Source organism: Cladophialophora carrionii, assembly GCF_000365165.1.
Source record: "Cladophialophora carrionii CBS 160.54 unplaced genomic scaffold supercont1.4, whole genome shotgun sequence".
NCBI lineage: Eukaryota > Fungi > Ascomycota > Eurotiomycetes > Chaetothyriales > Herpotrichiellaceae > Cladophialophora > Cladophialophora carrionii.
The window spans coordinates 2160654-2173961 of NW_008481829.1; the positions used below are offsets into that span (position 1 = coordinate 2160654).

Sequence of the window (13308 nt, forward strand, 5' to 3'; positions counted from 1 at the left end):
GGTGTTTGGGTCCCAATCTCCAATGTCGCTCCCTGTACTGCACTGTGCGGAGTACTCAGGTGACTGGTCGTGTCAGTTTGACGCTGAAACGGGCAGAGCAGGGGAATGTGCTTGATCGGTAGGAGTATGGACTAATATGTAAGCACGAGGAGTACACAATAGGAAGCGCGGTAGGTGCGCGGAGGGTAATTAACTCGACTACGTAATCTCAAGAGCATGCGCTTGATGTTTGCAAGCAGAACGAGGCGTTTTTGGCAAACAGCTATCCGTAGAGTAGAGTCGAATTTCAGTTCAGGTGCTCTACAGGTATGCGGAATACCACGCATAGTATCTCAGTACGGGGTCCTAAATACCACCACCGTGAGAACTCGCACGGCAGCATATCATGGCTTTCGTATCGTGAGCGCATGGTATTCTCGTTCGCGGGACATGCATACGACGTTGCCCCTCGTACTCTCCTCGAATTGCCTGTGCCTTGTGTCTTGGATCCGCCGATGGAAATTTTAGGTTGTAAGGGCAGGCTCGGTAAGGCGAACGAGCGACCATCATCATTCATGTCTCAGCAAAAGCCACTGGTGCCACAGTGGCCGTGTCGATCCAACGGCTTCTTCTCCACATATGATCGACGCTCGAAGCCTCAAACCCACTTCCAAGGGCGCCTCGGGCTCATGGAGGAGTCACGGTGTCAACGGTGTCAAACCCTGGGGCTGGAGAAAGTCGCAGTAGCTCAATATGCAAGGAACCATCCATGCCATTTCCACGCTCATTCGCGGAGCTGCGGCCGCTGAAACCCTGGGGATTGACGTACTCAGTAACTATTACTGGGAAGCCACCCAACCAGCCTCGTCGCCTCTGTTCAAGTTTAGGCGTGTCTTGCCTGCCCTGCTTCCTGCTTCATGCTTCGTGTTTCCTGCCCGACTGCAACTATTGCCGGCCAAGCCTGCGAGTCTAATGACTGAGTAGACAGTTCGAGCTACAGTACGCAAATCAAGTAAGAATAGTATTAGGAGGACCTCGTAGATGCATGATATATCCCGATAGCGACTCTAATGTACACACACACACACACATACATCTTCATCCCCCGCACCTATGACCTCGTATGGAACCTCCCACCATCCACGGCCTCTTCCTCCAGACCGTGTGCTTGCACTCGCCTTGAGGATGTCTCCTCGTCGTCTGCGCTACCTCGTATGACCAAACAACGGATGCCCTGATCCACTGATTTACTGATCTACTGATCGTCGCCACATTTCGAAGATCAGCGTGGCATTGCTCCTCCAGCACAGGCGTTTATCACCCATCGCTTGGTGACTGCGCGGTCAACAAACCGGGATTGCCTCTCCAGCTGTGTTTCACCATTTCTGGGCACAGGGTACTGTGAATTGCCATCCCAGCTGTTCCTGTTCTTGTTCCTGTCCTTGTCCTTGTCCTTGTCCTTGTTCCTTTTCCTACTCGTGTGGTGTCTACGAGTACTGGGTACCGTTGAGTATGGAATGAACCGTCGCGCCTCGCTATTCCAGCTTCATCGGTCTATCGTTCTGAGCAGTCGCCAGCGTCGACAAAGTGCCGCCCGTGAGTCTACCGTCTACTTCCGTCCTCGTACTCCGTACAGTATATTGATATGGTAATGATCCTGGAAACCACATACTAGTATCACGAACGTAAGACTGCTGTGTGCCGACTCCCGACCCGCCGATTCCCTGTTCCTGCTGTACCCTGTACGAGGTACATAACTTTGCATTGAACCAAGGAAATTTATGTATTTATGGCCCTTGCAAGCGATCGACGCAGGTACTCCGTACTGGTCCCGCTACGAGTTACTCGTACCACTCTGGTCCATGCTTCTCCAGCTTCACCAGCTCCATCAACAGACATGACGTCGATCGGCGCAAAGGTACGAGTACTGACGAGCTACTCGTACCGGTACCACGTAGAGCCTTGCAGGGCACTCGCAGGGACCTGCCCGTCGCTGCTCGGCTCGTGGAACCATGACAGCGAGTTGGGCTGATGATCGTCGTCATTATAGAAGACTTCCGAGCTGAAGACGTGAAGATCCTGGGCCACTGAGTGGCTCCTGTGGCTCGTGTCTCAACCCGTGTGGTCGATCCCTGGGGTCGGCCAGCTAGCTACTCGTACTCCTGCTCTGGCGAGAAGAGAGGTAAAAATGTGTATAAAGTCGACACAAACCCTCTGGTGATTTCTCGATCCATCGCAGCTTCAACGCACCTCAGCCTACCTCAGTCCAGCCGGCTCTTCAACAATCCAATCCAAAAGTCGTACGCTCCCGTCACCATCTACGACTTGACCATCCCCAGTCCACATCGAAAATGCACTTCTCTACTGTTGTCGTTGCCCTCGCTGGTGCAAGCACCGCGCTGGCATCCGCCATCCCGGGCAAGAGTTCGCTCATGGACCGTCAAGCGGCCGTCACTCTCTGCACCGGCGCCAGCAGTTCGGCAGTCTGCTGCGCCACGGACGTGCTCGGCGTGGCTGATTTGGATTGTGCACCACGTATGTTCCTTCCCCCCAGCCCGCCACATTTGACCAGGGGAAAGTAATAGAAAGACTGACATGATCATCACTAAACAGCGCCAACTCCTCCAACAAGCCTCGAGGATTTCACCAACATTTGCGCCGCTATTGGCCAGCAGGCCCGGTGCTGCTTGTTGCCCATCGTAAGTTGTGGCTCTTGGGGTGGCGTGTTTCTTCCAGAGTATATTGCTGACACTCTCAAACAGCTTGAACAGGGTCTCATCTGCGCGAACCCTGGCAAGTAGACGGGACAACGCCGCTGAGGGACGTGCGACGGGACGGACCACTGCCCGTCGCTTGAGAAGGATTGACTGGCATTGTCTCTGGTGACCCATCGCACCTCGATTCAGGAATGGTCGCGTGCATAAGAGCGGCAGCTGTACGGAGCCGATGGCGGTGATGCATGCATGGACAGAGGATCGTGTGGAGGGCCAAGTGTGTGAACTGTCTCCGGTTGGCATATTAGTGCCGTACCAAAAGTGCACTGGGTATCGTAATACATTTTACAATTGTCCTCTGTTGCTCGGTTGTTGTTTTCAATGTCGTGTCGACCGTGTGCACAGAGCACAAGCTCAGACCGTTGGCTGGATAAAGTATCCGCGTCCGTACGGTGTGCACAAGAGGTACCAGCACCATAGCTTCCACGTGCCCACTCACTTGATGGAGCGGAGAACATCGGCATACCAGACGTCGGATTCTCGTACTCTTGTCCTTGTTGATCTCGAGGATTGTTGGGACGTCAGCCGCGCGATTCCGTCTTCCTCGTCGAGGGCTTTTGTGGACGAAGACGAGGCTTCGAGACTGGGGTGATCAGTGTGGTGCTGGTTCTCTTCTTTGATGTGCTGGAGCACCCCCTTAGAGCTCGGATCCCACTGGGTATGCTGCTTCATCGGCGAGATTTCCCGTTGCACCTCTGACCCTCGCTGCCCTGATATTGCATCCGAGTCGATAGCCTCCAGAGTATTTGACCTCTGGGTTGCATTGCCATTGACGAGATCAACCAGCTTGGAGAGAATGTTCAGTTCGAGTTTCAGCTTGACGCTGTAGAAGAACCCCTTGAGGCTCTCCTGGTAAAGTTGATAATGCAGGAACTGCAGGGCGACGATCACGACCTGCATAGCAAAGTGTCAAACATGCATCTTCCGAGGCAGCTTGGAACCGGGGCGGGATCACTCACATCCATAGAAATAATGATGACATTAATGGCGAAGAGCTGCCAGATGATCCTACGTGTCTGGGCCTTAGAGATGATATTGAGGAATGAGATGGCCTTCCACAAATACAGCCCCGAGATGGCAAGTTCCTGGACACTGATGACAATCAACTGGATCTGCTCAATGTAGTAATACCCCTCGAAGAACGCTGGCCGGCCTGAGTACGTGGAGCCGAAATCCAGGACCACCACGATGGGGAGGATGACGGCGCTGACCGTGATGATCATCCACTTCACCGCTCGCAGGATCAAGACGTTGTCCAACACCAAGTTCAGCCGCGAGTACAGGACAAGAGACTGGCATGCGATCATACACACCCAGCCGACATCAAGGATTGTCTTGCCCAACCACAGGACGCCGAGATCGAAGTAGGTCAGCAGGATCCCCGTCGCGTAGCACAAGACGCCGAAATTGCAGACACAGAGACTCCAGAAGTATAGGCCCTTCCACCTCTTGAACGCCGAAACGACGAGAAGGACCATCTCCAGGGCGTTGTACAGCGCCAATGCTACCGACAGGGTCACGATGACCGAGTCGGCTGAGTATTCGCCTGTGAAGGAGTTTTTCTCGACCGCGGCTCGGTAATGGTCGTGGTAGGACCGCCCGACGAGGCGATGGACATGGAAATCCATTTCGAGGCGTCCCGGTTGCGTTGTTGCTTTAGATGGCAGAGGAAGAGGACATTGACGGGGCCATGACGACGATGGCTTGGTGTGGTCACTGCTCGTATCTACAATCCTGTGATTCCCTATTGTGTACTCCCTGCTCCGTAGTGTTTGTTAGTAGACGGTGGTCAGGGGACGAGGGCAGCAGCAAGGTCGTTTGGCATGGGCGACGATCCGATAGCGATCTATCATTCACCTTCGCCAAACCCTGAAGCCCAGAGACTGGATCGCAAAATGCCTGCGCCGAGCATGGCCTGCCGTGGCAAGGCACAACGCGATAAGGCTAATGGTCACAGCCTTTGCTGTTTCCAATGAGTTGGTCGTAGCGAGCGTGACTAGTGAACCTTCATGCGAGCTCCAAAAGCCAGGGAAATGAGGGGCCCGCTCGGGCGGACCGCGGAGCTCATGCCACCGATTTGGCCGTCACAATCTCGACATCGAGGCTCCTTAAGAGGAGCAGTGAGGAGATAACGACTCGCCTAACCTCTGAAGGCGCGACTGATATGCCGCCCGTGATAAGAACGCCTGACCTCCAAAGGCTCCTATTGATATCTAGCCAGTGATAGAACCCTCACCTGTCACAATAGTCCGCCGTAGCGTCCCCGGTGCCCGTATGCTCCAACGTGGGCGCGTCAGTAGCGTCTCACTATCGCTTCAAATTCAAGTCAACCTCCGCTCTTTTTGCATTTACGACCCAGCAAATATCAAGCAGCTATCAGGGTATTCTTGTCTGACACTTCGTGCTCATGACCATTTAAATGGTCTGCGCGTCGACGCCGACTCCTTTTTCCACCGTGGATGTTCTCATTCTCGAACCGAGCTGTCCATCGAAGTTACTTTGTTCTCTTGGACGCTTGTCGTCATGGCATGTTCAGTTGCGGACAGCCTTCTCCTGCTCCGGGCGAGATTGCAAAATGCTCTAGCATTCCTATCATCTGAACCAGGGGCAAGCGGCGTACTGCGACTTTGTGACTGAACTGCGAGACCACATACTCACGTTAGACGACAGCACGGCAGTCAACCACGAAGCTCCTCCTCCGAGACGCGGACATAGACCTCTGATGGTGATCTTTCATGTTACCCAATGCTTACTTCACATTCCTAGGGATAGTCATATCCAACTTCGCATCGACTGCTCCCTAGGTTCATGTATACCACGTGGGCTCCGGAATTTCATCAAGCAAGAAGTATCTCCCCAACTCCCTCTCCTTGTACGCCACCGGGTCATGCAAAGTATGCGTTCTGATATCCCTCCACCAGCGATCGAGACCAACTTTCTTCGCCGTCGAGCTTGCCCCGGTTACCTCGAAAATCCCGCCTGCGACCCTCAAGCTGGTGTCTGTTGCCACGACCTTGATGCTAGCCACCCATTCAGCGACTTCGCCCCGTCTGCGTGCACTGACGTCTCGCTTTTCTCCGTGCTCTGCATAGACTGCCGAAATCTCGTCTCCCGCTCGGTCTGCGAGAGCTTCTGCAGCGCGCAGATGCGCGAACCAGTTTCCATACCGAGCCAGCACATAGTGCTCGTCAAGCGCGGAGTCTTTGTTGTCGCCTCCATAAGGCCATGGACGTGTCTTCGTGGTCGTCCAGTGCTTTGCGGGATCCAAGGCTCCTAGTCCAATGCCCAGGTAGAAGTTGGAGAAGACGAGCTGGATCGTAGGCAAGAGAAGAGACGCAAAAGGAATCTTGAGAACACTCTCAATAGGCTGTTTAGTCTGAGGGTCCCATCCAAAGGCGTCGGTCCATGGTACTCGGACTTGTTCGATCTTGACACTTCCAGACTCAGTCAGCCTCATCCCCAGACTGTCCCAGTCATGAGCGAACTGGAACCCCGGCTGCCTTGTCGGCACAATGGTGAAGATGTGATTCTCTGTCCCATCAACTACACCTTCCAGTATGGTGGCGTCCGAGATCACTCCGCCTGTGTTGAAGTGCTTGAACCCATTGAAAACGATATGATCCCCATCGGAGGTTATCTTCAAGTCGGCGTTGCGAGGGTTGACAGCACCTCCAATGAACCAGTCATGCTCCAGAATCTGCTTCTGTATACGGTGCTTCTGTTCGTCGGTACCAACGACGTTTGCGGTAGTTGACCAGAGAAGATGGTAGCCTAAGAGCATGCCCAGCGAGCCTTCACCCCTGGCCACCTCGCGAATCACCCTATAGGCGACTGACCAATTTTGCCCGCCCCCTCCATACTCTTTCGGACCTAGGATTCTGGTCAAGCCAGCTGCCTTCAACAGCTTGACTTCGGTGGCTGGAGACTTATTATCGATGTCGCGGCCAACAGCTGTTGAGGCCAGGATTTGAGCTACCTCCTGAGCTCGCTTCACCCATTCCTCAGATGTAGTCGGAAAGCCGTCTTTCGAGAATTTAACACCCTGTGTGTTCTCTGCTGAAATCTTGGGAGTTTCCACGGAACCCATCTTAGGAAACGTCTCCCTCGAGCTCGAAATAGGGTGGTTTCAACGTCGAGGTGACTCGAGGGACAGAGGGGCTGCTTTGTTCCTGAGGAGACGGCTTCTCATGACAAATACGCAATTCGAACATTATATTTCGCCATTGATTCTCCAGTCACAGGTACAGGCTCCTGCAGCTGGTCGATATGCTAGGGCTGTACTATGATGTTCACCTGCCGAACGATCTTCCCGAAGGGAATCATCAGTCACGGCATATCTCTTCTCTCGGACTTTTGATTGGTGCCTTGATCTGTGGCGGTAGAGAGCTAGATGGAGGTCTCAACGCTCATATCCACGGCAGGTCCGCCCAGATCCTGACTCCCTTGGGAAGATATCCTTTCGACTTCTACAGATGGAGGATGCTGGTAGCCTGACACAAGCAACTTTCGCCATCACAGGAAGTGGCATAACAGTCACCAACTCGAAGTGGTTTCTTATCCCTTGCACAGCCCAGAACGTTCGTCCAAAGCAGCATATTTATGCAAACCAACGACTCCCTTGCCTTCAGACATACAGAAGCTGCTCCCCCTCCTGGCACCCGAAGGGCGCTTTCACTAGAAGCATGACGCACGCTCGTTGCATCTCGGATTGGGGAACGAAGGCTAGATCCGGGTGGGCTGGGTTGATTTCAACCCCATGGACTCGAAAATTCCGGCATTTGGCCATGGCCTTCCTGCCTTCCAGCTGTCCTGGCACGCGTCTTTGTTGGCATCATGGTCTATTCCTCTCGCCTTGACTGCAGCCCCGACATCTCCGGTGTCGACAGCCAACTTTTGCAGGTTTATGACGGTTTTCTTTGTGCTCAGACCGACCAAATGGATCCTGAGTAAAAGAACGAAGGACGCCGACCAACTGCAGAGGTCCTTCGAACAGCAACTCGCACATGTCGTGTGCATGCTCACCAGCGTCCAAGCTTGGGACACGTGCGACATGAGAAAGTTCCCCGCAAGGGCTTTCAAGAAAGTCCCAATGTCGCACGCGCGCTGCTGGGCTGGCCTGAGGACATCCGCAATCCTTCGTCCAACTGATCTTCATGGTGCCACCGTCTGGAATCAGCCAGTGACGCGTCCGGTCTGTTACGACAACACAACGTGACCATACTCACCCACGAATGATCGTTCAGCTCTGGAGAGTTGCTAGTCAGTGATACAAAATTCCACCCAGAAAAAGTCTTTTGAACGCACGTGCTTGACAAAGGTCACAGTACAGTATAACCAACACCCGTTCATAGGCTAATTGGCCGGAATCCCAACCAATCATTAGTCCGGTTGATGGCGAGCCTTTAGTTTAATCTTTCGTCTTCCAGTTCGTCCTCGAGACAACCTGGAACATCAGCCTGAGGATTCTTTTCTGTCAATGATCACAGGTTCCTTCTGGTACCGGGCGAGGGGAAGTGCTTCCGGATAGATGCCAACGCGAGGGTACTGCTGAACGCCACGCATACCAGCCAACAGTCGAAGCGGGGGTAGATGCCATGATGAGATCTGATCACGAAAATGATGGGACAATCGCAATCCCTTGTCGCTGCGTATCTGCTGTTCCGACAGTGACTCGGAGACTGTGCACGTCATTTAACATGGCAACATGGCGAAGCGTTCAAACTAGATGATTTCAAACGTGTCCATACTGCAGCGCCTCACTCTCAATTTCCACACTCCCTTCACTTGAATGGTCAGCCATCTATTGATGTGGCAACGATGGCGACAAACGGGACCATTGGCATCGATGACAGAAAGACAGATGTGAATGCAGCACCGGACCGTATCAAATTTGCGTAAGTGCCTCGGAACTCTCAACTCCAGAAACTGAAGGGACCAGATACTGGGTGCCAAACGTTTCTGGTGGCTTGGTCATCTCGAAGATCCCTCAACACACGAACTGGGATCTCGAGTCGAACGTGCGGTACGCTCAAACAGCCGAGAATGTCGGTTTTGAATATGCGCTGTCTCAAATCCGGTTCATGGCCGGTTATGGCGCCGAGTTCCAACACGAGCCGGTCTCCTTTTCGCAAGCCATTCTCCACCAGACCAAGAAGATCAAGCTTATCGCGGCATTGCTCCCTGGTCCATGGAACCCCACCATTGCAGCAAAGCAGATCGCCAGCATTGACAGTTACACGAATGGCAGGGTTGCCGTCAACGTGGTCTCGGGCTGGTTCAAGCTCGAATTCACCAGTATCGGACAATGGTGGCTTGATCACTCGGAGAGATACAGGCGGTCCAAGGAATTTATTCACTGCCTGAAGGGAATCTGGACACAGGACAAGTTCAACTTCGCCGGTGACTTCTACCAGTTCCACGACTATACCCTGCAGCCAAAGCCGTTGAAATGGGAGGGAAGACCACACCCGGAGATCTTCCAGGGCGGGAATTCCGTGGACGCGCGAGAGAACGCGGCGACTGTGTCTGATTATTACTTCATGAATGGAAATAGTAGGACACTTACCACAAATTTCTGTGACTAGCCTCGCACGAGCGCTGACTGATGGTATCACAGCGCTTGAAGGATTCATCGAACAGATCGAGGACGTCAAGGACCGCGCTCGCCGCGAAGGCCGAGAAGACCAAGTGAAATTCGCGGTCAATGGCTTTGTCATCGCGCGTGACACCGAGGAAGAAGCCGTCCGCGTGCTGCAGGAGATTCAGGGCAAAGCTGACAAAGAAGCCGTCGAAGCATTTGGGGAGCAAGTCAAGAACGCAGGGGCTTCGACGGCGAATAAGACGGGCATGTGGGCAAACAGCAAATTCGAGGATCTCGTGCAGTACAATGATGGGTTCAAGACAAAGTTGATCGGCACGCCAGAGCAGATTGCTGATCGGATCTTATTACTCAAGAGCTTGGGTGTGAGTATCCTTCTGACCGCCTTCTTGCACTACGATGAGGAGATTGAAAGATTTGGGAAGGACGTTATTCCACTGGTGAGAAAGCTGGAGGAGAAAGGTAGAGGCAAGGATCGAGAATATGAGATTAAGTTGACAGGAGACGTGTACAAGGCCAAACCAAAGGATTGAACGTGCAGGGACCGCCAGCGCCATCGATGGTTCTACGTGGCTGTGGTGGCGATCGTGTACACGGGGGGAATGGATATCGGGATACGAGTGTTGACCGTCGGCTTTATTGTCTTGAGCTCGAGTGTGACAGGTGATGCTCTACCGCATCGTCAGAGAGGTAGCTGTAAGTAGTGGTCGACAACGGTAAGTCGAAGAGTTGGGGTTGTCCAAGAATAGAGACAAGAGGAACAAGTACACGTCAAGGCCAACCAGGCAGACACACATTGACCATACGAAGCACCGTTAGTCACACTGCGCATAATAGCAGCACAATGGAGATGATTGTCACAACAGATATCAGAAGTGTGGTTGGATGAGAGGTCGACTGGGAGTCAGTGGGTGTGAATGGGTGTCGATGAAAGTGGTTGTCAATGGGTGGAAAGGCTTGGCGCAGTACGTTTCCTGCACAAAATGCTTCCCCGTAGCGCGGACAAACTTTCATCCGTACCACAAACCATGTCTTTGATTCGCCGTACCAAGAGTGCGGATGCGCTGCGCAAGGCAGCCCTCATCCAGTGTCATTGGGAGGGGCGATTGGCACGGGAGATTCCGTGGACTCAAACTGGCCCTACCATCCACTGTCTCTTCCTCCTCTTCAAGTTCATAGAGGGTGGCCTCCTTCGTGCCGACGAAACGCCCGCCGAGTTCAACGAGCGGATCCGAGAAGCCTACCATCTCTATTTAGACGAGCGCGATGTCGTGGGCCGGCTTCAAAAAGGGCGTCAACCGGGCGACGACCCAGGTGATGATGAAAACCGGGCAGGTGGAGAGGACCAACGACCGGGACTACGAGGTCGAGGAGAGGTGAGCCTGAGCTGACCTGAAGATGAACTCACCCGTGGCTGACCGTGATGCTACAGACGTTACAGAACCATGGAGTCAGCGGCGAACCGCCTACAAAAGGAAGCGAAGGGATATTTGGACAGCCTGCGAGGTGAGCGTACACTCAACCATCCGCGAAGGCCCGATACTGACTGCGCCTCTTCTACAGCAATGACCGCCTCCCAGATGAGAATCGCCGAGACGATCGACGCATTCTACGGCGACGCTGGTACTAGAGATGGAGTTTCTCGATCATACAAACAGGCCGTCGAAGATTTGGACGCCGAAACAATCAAGGCACTTGACGGACCCTACAGGTATGCTGGCCGTCTTACAACCCCCTCTCTTCCACCTCACTCACCAGTTTGAACAGAGCAACTGTCCTCGAACCGATCTCCCGCTTCTGCGCTTACTTTCCCGACATCAATGAATGCATCAAGAAGCGAAACAACAAACTCCTCGATTACGACTCCATGCGCTCCAAGGTCAAGAAGCTGGTGGAAAAGCCCGACAAGGACGTGACCAAACTCCCCCGTGCAGAGCGAGAAGCCGATCTGGCTAAGCAAGCATATGAACAACTCAACGAGCAACTCTTCACCGAACTCCCCCAGCTCATCGATCTCCGTGTTCCATACCTCGACCCCAGCTTTGAGGCCCTGGTCAAGATCCAGCTCAGATTCTGCGCAGAAGCATACAGTCGCATGGCACAAGTTCAGCAATACTTGGATCCGGAAACCAGAGAACAATATGCCCGTGGCGACTTGGATAATCGCGTCGAACAGGTTCTTTCCGAGATCAGAGATCTGACCATTGCTGGAACGGTCTAAGCTCGCTTTCTTCATATCTACACTTTCTCAGAGACCAATTCTGCGTCCTCGTCGAGCTTCACGATTACAAACTACGCTCAAACAAACCAACGACTCCTACAGGAATGCCTTCATGAGCTGGATGGATGGAACGATGGGGTGGAATGGAAGTGCTCACTGCAGTGGATGGGAGGGGCCTAGTCGCTCACTCAGAGCATTCACAGTATAGCATAGCGTTGGCGTTGGCGTTACATGGCAGACACAGAGCACATCACCGAGGGCTAGACAGCATGCCACAAGCTCAGTCACAAGGCTGAGAGGCAGCACGGGAGATATGACACTCTCTCACAATACCAGAGTGCTTCAGAACCAAGGCCGCAAATTCCCAAATTTCCTGCGTTGCCGTTTTATATATGCCCTTGGCAACCCTGTTCGTAAAGCCATCAAGCTCCCACTCCAAAGTGAAAGGACGACCGCTGCAGACTAGATGGCACCCATCTCCTTCAACTTCGCAATCATGCCATCCACATCTTCGACCTTTCCACCACCTTGTCTGACGGGTGGTTCCTCAACCTTAACGGTCTTCAGTCTTGGAGTGGCATCCACGCCATAATCGCCGAGCGACTTCTTGTCCAGCTTCTTCTTCTTCGCCTTCATAATGTTGGGCAGACTGGCGTACCGCGGCTCATTGAGCCGTAGATCTGTCGTGATGATCATGGGCAACTTTGCCTTCAGGGTCTCCACGCCACCGTCGACCTCCCTCTCCACGGTGACGGTGTCATTGTCGATCGCGACCTTGCTCGCCTGCGTCGCCTGCGGCCAGTTCAACAGCCCGGCGAGCATCTGCCCCGTCTGGCCGCTATCGTCGTCAATGGCCTGCTTCCCTAGGATAATCAAATTACTTTTCTCCTTCTCGGCGATGGCCTTTAACAGTTTCGCCACACCGAGCGGCTCGAGCGGTTTATCCTCAGGCACGTCGACGTGGATGCTCCGGTCCGCGCCCATGGCCATGGCCGTGCGCAAGGTGTCTGCGCATTTTGCCGGGCCGGCGGACACAGCCAGAATTTCCTCGACGGGGGACTTGCGCTCTCGCAGCCGCACGGCTTCTTCGATGGAGAGTTCGTCGAAAGGGTTGAGCGAGTGTTTGACGCCCGAGGTCTCGACACCCGTGCGATCGGATTTCACGCGCGGTTTGACCTGATCAGGAGAGCCGTAGTGAGTTATGAGTGATGGTACACGCTGGAAGCACAGCAGCAGAGGAACAGGTAGTTTGGACTCACAGCATAGTCAATGACTCGCTTGACGGGGACTAATATCCGTAACTTGGACGACATGTTACGCTATTGCCCCCGACACTCCAGAATATCGCAAAAGACGGGGTTCAATAGACAGTACGTAGGCGGCCGGTCAACGGCTCTGAAGCTCGAATCAGTTCGTGCCTTCTCACGTATGCATACGGTAGGTAGCTGCAGGGGTGAGAAAGAGAGACGCTCGAGCTGGATTTGCGGCACAACTTGAGTACTCAGAAATTAGGAAAGATCCAAATCCAAAGCTCACGCTCTCTCGAAAGCCCGCAATCGGAGAACGAAGCCGAACTGGACAGCCTCGGAGCATGGAGGGTGGCATTGGTGACGGCATCAACTCGGCCTCTCTGCTCGAGGTCCCGCAAGCCCAGAGCAGGCAAGTTACCCGAAGAAAACCTTGGCGAACGCCAAGCCCACAGGCGGTGCGAAATTTCGGGGGACACGACCATCCCA

At 53.7% G+C, this 13308-nt stretch overlaps 6 protein-coding genes across 6 annotated transcripts; 3 read left to right on the top strand and 3 right to left on the bottom strand.

Annotated features, from left to right (window-relative positions):
- Positions 1 to 2330: 2330 nt before the first annotated feature.
- Positions 2331 to 2780, top strand: G647_05438 (uncharacterized protein; the record flags this gene model as incomplete). The annotated part of the gene is made up of 3 exons (XM_008729769.1): positions 2331 to 2514; positions 2593 to 2678; positions 2742 to 2780. The coding sequence occupies 3 exons, from the start codon at positions 2331 to 2333 to the stop codon at positions 2778 to 2780; spliced, it is 309 nt and encodes a 102-aa protein (XP_008727991.1).
- A 408-nt stretch (positions 2781 to 3188) lies between these two features.
- G647_05439 (uncharacterized protein) lies at positions 3189 to 4381 on the bottom strand (the record flags this gene model as incomplete). Its single annotated transcript, XM_008729770.1, has 2 exons — positions 3189 to 3647; positions 3713 to 4381. The coding sequence occupies 2 exons, from the start codon at positions 4379 to 4381 to the stop codon at positions 3189 to 3191; spliced, it is 1128 nt and encodes a 375-aa protein (XP_008727992.1).
- Positions 4382 to 5559: 1178 nt separating this feature from the next.
- G647_05440 (uncharacterized protein) lies at positions 5560 to 6840 on the bottom strand (the record flags this gene model as incomplete). The annotated part of the gene is made up of 1 exon (XM_008729771.1): positions 5560 to 6840. One exon carries the CDS (start codon positions 6838 to 6840, stop codon positions 5560 to 5562), a length of 1281 nt encoding a protein of 426 aa, XP_008727993.1.
- Positions 6841 to 8570: 1730 nt separating this feature from the next.
- G647_05441 (dimethyl sulfone monooxygenase SfnG) lies at positions 8571 to 9884 on the top strand (the record flags this gene model as incomplete). The annotated part of the gene is made up of 3 exons (XM_008729772.1): positions 8571 to 8647; positions 8692 to 9305; positions 9370 to 9884. The coding sequence occupies 3 exons, from the start codon at positions 8571 to 8573 to the stop codon at positions 9882 to 9884; spliced, it is 1206 nt and encodes a 401-aa protein (XP_008727994.1).
- Positions 9885 to 10617: 733 nt separating this feature from the next.
- G647_05442 (protein hob3) lies at positions 10618 to 11572 on the top strand (the record flags this gene model as incomplete). The annotated part of the gene is made up of 4 exons (XM_008729773.1): positions 10618 to 10727; positions 10784 to 10857; positions 10915 to 11062; positions 11119 to 11572. 4 exons carry the CDS (start codon positions 10618 to 10620, stop codon positions 11570 to 11572), a joined length of 786 nt encoding a protein of 261 aa, XP_008727995.1.
- Positions 11573 to 12034: 462 nt separating this feature from the next.
- On the bottom strand, positions 12035 to 12885 carry G647_05443 (uncharacterized protein; the record flags this gene model as incomplete). Its single annotated transcript, XM_008729774.1, has 2 exons — positions 12035 to 12748; positions 12832 to 12885. 2 exons carry the CDS (start codon positions 12883 to 12885, stop codon positions 12035 to 12037), a joined length of 768 nt encoding a protein of 255 aa, XP_008727996.1.
- Between the last annotated feature and the right edge of the window lie 423 nt (positions 12886 to 13308).